The sequence below is a fragment of the Castanea sativa genome, chromosome 6 (genome assembly GCF_040712315.1).
Source record: "Castanea sativa cultivar Marrone di Chiusa Pesio chromosome 6, ASM4071231v1".
NCBI lineage: Eukaryota > Viridiplantae > Streptophyta > Magnoliopsida > Fagales > Fagaceae > Castanea > Castanea sativa.
In genome coordinates this window covers 16,509,066-16,513,042 of record NC_134018.1, presented here as the reverse complement: position 1 = coordinate 16,513,042, position 3,977 = coordinate 16,509,066, and the positions used below count along the sequence as shown (strand labels likewise).

General features: G+C 32.6%; 1 protein-coding gene across 1 annotated transcript; it reads left to right on the top strand.

The window, feature by feature from the left end:
• The first annotated feature begins 285 nt into the window (after nucleotides 1-285).
• Nucleotides 286-3,581, top strand: LOC142638167 (transcription factor ORG2-like). The gene is made up of 3 exons (XM_075812171.1): nucleotides 286-534; nucleotides 1,272-1,628; nucleotides 3,420-3,581. The coding sequence occupies exons 1-3, from the start codon at nucleotides 292-294 to the stop codon at nucleotides 3,543-3,545; spliced, it is 726 nt and encodes a 241-aa protein (XP_075668286.1). The 5' UTR covers nucleotides 286-291; the 3' UTR covers nucleotides 3,546-3,581.
• Nucleotides 3,582-3,977: the final 396 nt, after the last annotated feature.

The following is a 3,977-nucleotide window of genomic DNA, read 5'->3' as shown; positions in this document are numbered from 1 at the left end:
AAGTAAAAAAAAAAAAAAAAGCAAGCCAACGTTACAGGAAACTAGAAAAGACAAGAGAAAAAAAGTTTTGTCCAAATATTTTTTTTACTTTTCACTTCAATTTTCTTTCTAATTTGGAAATATTGTATTTTGAAAGAGGAGAAGAGAAAATTGGTAGGCCCCACCACTTTTCTCTCTCCCCTCTCCCTCTCAACCAAACAGTAAAAAATGTCATTTTTCACTTTATTTTTTTTTCTTTATTTTTCATCTTCCTGTTTTCACCTTCAACCAAACATACCTTTAAAGAATCCCATGAGCCTTGAGCATAGCAACTACGTTTATAGAGAGACTGAAGCTTCAGAGTTATTTGCTCAAGATTACCCTCCATCTCAGCCAAAACTCGAGCCCAATCATTCCACCATCTCCACTTCAATTGGCAGTAGCCCCGCGATGGTTAAGAAGCTTCATCACAATGCTAGCGAGCGTGATCGTCGCAAGAAGATTAATACTTTGTACTCCAGTCTTCGTACACTACTTCCCCCAGCTGATCAAGCTGTATTACTAGTAAATATTTGCTTTCATTTGAATTTCTTTTGAGAAACGAGGATGTTCAAAGCTCTTCGAACACTCCAATTTCTATTGCTTTCATGAGAGTTTTCTATAGGAAACTAGTTGAAGAAAGAATAGCTCTTAGGCTCTTAGCAGCTACTAGATAGAGAAATTTCTATTGTTGCCTGTTTTCAGTTTTCACTCTCTTGGGTAAAAAATTGGTCAACGACTATTACTTTTTTGCGTTTCCAATTCCGTCCAAATTCAAATCCCTCACTTTTATATATAAAATAAAACTTGCCAATTTGGCCCATAATTCTCACATAATGTAGGTGGGAATTGCTGCTTTTATATATGATAGATGTCTAAAGAGTAATTAGGATTATTGTTAATAATTTATCAGATGTTCTATGCATATGCCTTTTTTTTTTAAGCATCTTTAGTGCCCATTTGGTATTGAGTCATTGACCTAAGAATTAAGAAATAGAAGCTTCAACTGTAGCGCTTTTGTGAAATAGAGCTCATCCTCTTTAGTGTTTTATATATGTATTTGACAAATTATGATGAATAGCACTTCAAAATCTGAATTTATATAAGTCTATAAACTACAGTTCATATTTGGCAAAAGAAATATAATAGAAGTTGAACATGCTGTTAATCCTCATAGACAGAGTAGCATTTGACGCATTTCCAATCACTATCCTTTCCCATAACAATTCACTTCATTTGCGTTTTTGTTACAGGAAAAATTAAGCATTCCAGCTACAGTTTCGCGCATGGTCAAATACATACCAGAACTACAACAACAAGTGGATATATTGATTCAAAAGAAGGAAGAGCTTATATCAAGGATTTGTAGGCAAGGTGAACAAATTCATCAAGAAAATCAGAGACAAATTGCAAGTCGGAGCTTTCTATCTGCTGTTTCGGCAAGTTGGCTTAATGATAGAGAAGTAATGATTCAGATATCCACATATAAGGTTCATAAGAGTCCATTGGCTGAGATCTTGCCTAATTTGGAGAAGGACGGGTTTCTAATATTAAATGCTTCATCTTTTGAGTCCTTTGGAGGAAGGGTGTTTTATAATTTGCATCTCCAGGTATATATGTTTTATATTATTTGTTCATTAGTTTTGCTGTCTTGAAGTAAATTGATGATGATATGAGCACAAAAGGTCTGCAGAGAACCATAGACAAAGTACATATAAACAACCTGATAACTCCATGATAAAATTGGTTTATTTTTTTTATTTTTTTACTGAAAAAATTGGTTTTTAATCACTCATTTATAAATAAGTACTTTAGATTTTACGGCTTTATATATTAATGATATAATGAAATCAAAACCATTCATTTGTTAATTGATCGTTTCGATTTAAAAATGTTGCGGTAGAGTTGCATTAGAAATCAATGGCAGAGCCAAGATTTAGTTTCAAGGGGTAAAAATTATTATTAACATTCATATGCTTTCATACACTTATGGACATACGTAGAGACACGTATCTACATTGCACGTGCGCGCGCGCGAGCGCACACATGCACACACACACACACACACACACATATATATATATATATATATATTACTTAATCTAGATAATAAAATGTCACTCATGTAAATTCAAAATAGCATTATTAGAATGTAGAAAACCCATAAAAATAGCATATTTGTTAAGTTTTTAGACCCCCTTAAAAACATAAGTTGTTTAACCTAATTATTTAGCCAAGTGATTACTTAGGTAAATTATTCAAATCTAGGTTAACATAAGAAAATCATATCATGTAAAGCAGTGCGGAAATATAAAGAACACACGATATGATAACTCAGGAAAACCAAACGGGTAAAAAACATGGGGAGGATTTAATCTAGCTATCTTCAAGGTAAAACAAATTCACTATAAAAGAATTGAAGTTTTACAATACCGACTTAAACCACTAACATTTTGTTGCTACCTAGAGTAGAAAACTTACTATCACGACCATGTGACAGCTCCGAGTCTACAGACTACTTCTTTCTCAGATCCACAGCATCTCCACAAGTATACCACTTGTTTTTCTTTAAGCTCTTTATGCAGCAACTGAAATGATGACCAAGTTCCTGACATCAATCTTGATCTTGATAATTCTAAGTATGTATGAAGGCAAACACCTCTAGATCTCACAAGAGATTCACACATACAGCATAAAAAAAATCTTCAAAACGTGGCTAGGGTTTTTCTATTTATATGAGACATAAAATATAAAACTCTACACGTCATATGGGCTTGGACTAAGTTGAAAAATTATGCAGAAAAACATTTTGCACGAGTTTCGATCAATCGAGTCTAATTTTCGATTTATCAAGCCTTGTAAAAATTGAATAGTAATTTCCTACAATTACTCGTTTCCAATTTTATATAAACACACACTTTGAGTAGCCTAAATCTAGACTAAACGTTTTGATCATGGTTTGCCAACACATACATATTGAAGTTCTAATACATTAGTTCCTAATTTCTTAGAACCTAACAATATTCATTATATTGTGTTTATTTGTAAGGGTTTTGTATATGAATAAGTCATTTTGTTATTTTTTTTATAGACAAAATTTCACTTATAATTCTCATGCAGTTTTTGCTTAAATTATAACCATTTCAAATCATATAGTAAGTACAATTTCTGCACTCAAACTTTACATAAAGAATTTGAATAATACACTCATTCTTATGAAAATAATAAATTATTATATTAAAAATTTGAAAACTCTTTACATTTTTTAAAGGCAACTCTTTTTTCTCTCTCTCTTTAACCTTATTTTTCTGTTAAAACTTAATACTTTCTTTCTATTTTTTTTTATTTTTTATAAATGAGTTTTAATACGTATTTTTCATGGTCCATTGAGGATTCAACAGGCGGAAAGTACTTACGCTTTGAAGCGTGAGGTTTTGAGTGAGAAGCTCCCATCATTTTCCGAAAGGGGGGAAGAGTTCAACTACGAAAATCTTGGCTCTATATATTTTAATGATGATTCATATTAATGGAACTTTTTTTTTTAATGAATATATTAATGGAACTAGGACAAGCTAGGTGTGTTGGTCGACATATTCAAAGGGACTTTGATAATAGCAAACACTTATATATGCACATGTGCATACCTATCATTGTGAAAGGTAATGGAGTCATATGTACATTTTGGAAACACGGACCAAAAGGAAACATGTAGTTAAAGTAAGATGGAACAATCGGAGGAGGGCTGTTACAACCTCAATACAGATTGCTTATCTTTGGGCAATCCTTGGCTAGAAAGTGGTGGAGTGATCCATGACCATAGAGACCTATGGATCAAAGGATTTACCCGACTTATATTCTAGTGTCAATGCAAAACTTTGGCCTCTAAGGGTCCATTTGGATTGAGGGGAGTAGAGTAGAGTAAAGTAGAATTGACCCAAAACTATTCTATTTTCAGCCAA

Coding starts and splice junctions, on each gene's coding strand:
- LOC142638167 (XM_075812171.1), top strand. CDS start 292: ATGAGCCTTGAGCATAGCAACTACGTTTATAGAGAGACTGAAGCTTCA. Junction 535..1,271: donor TTCCCCCAGCTGATCAAGCT/GTATTACTAGTA, acceptor TTTTTGTTACAG/GAAAAATTAAGCATTCCAGC. Junction 1,629..3,419: donor TTTATAATTTGCATCTCCAG/GTATATATGTTT, acceptor AGGATTCAACAG/GCGGAAAGTACTTACGCTTT.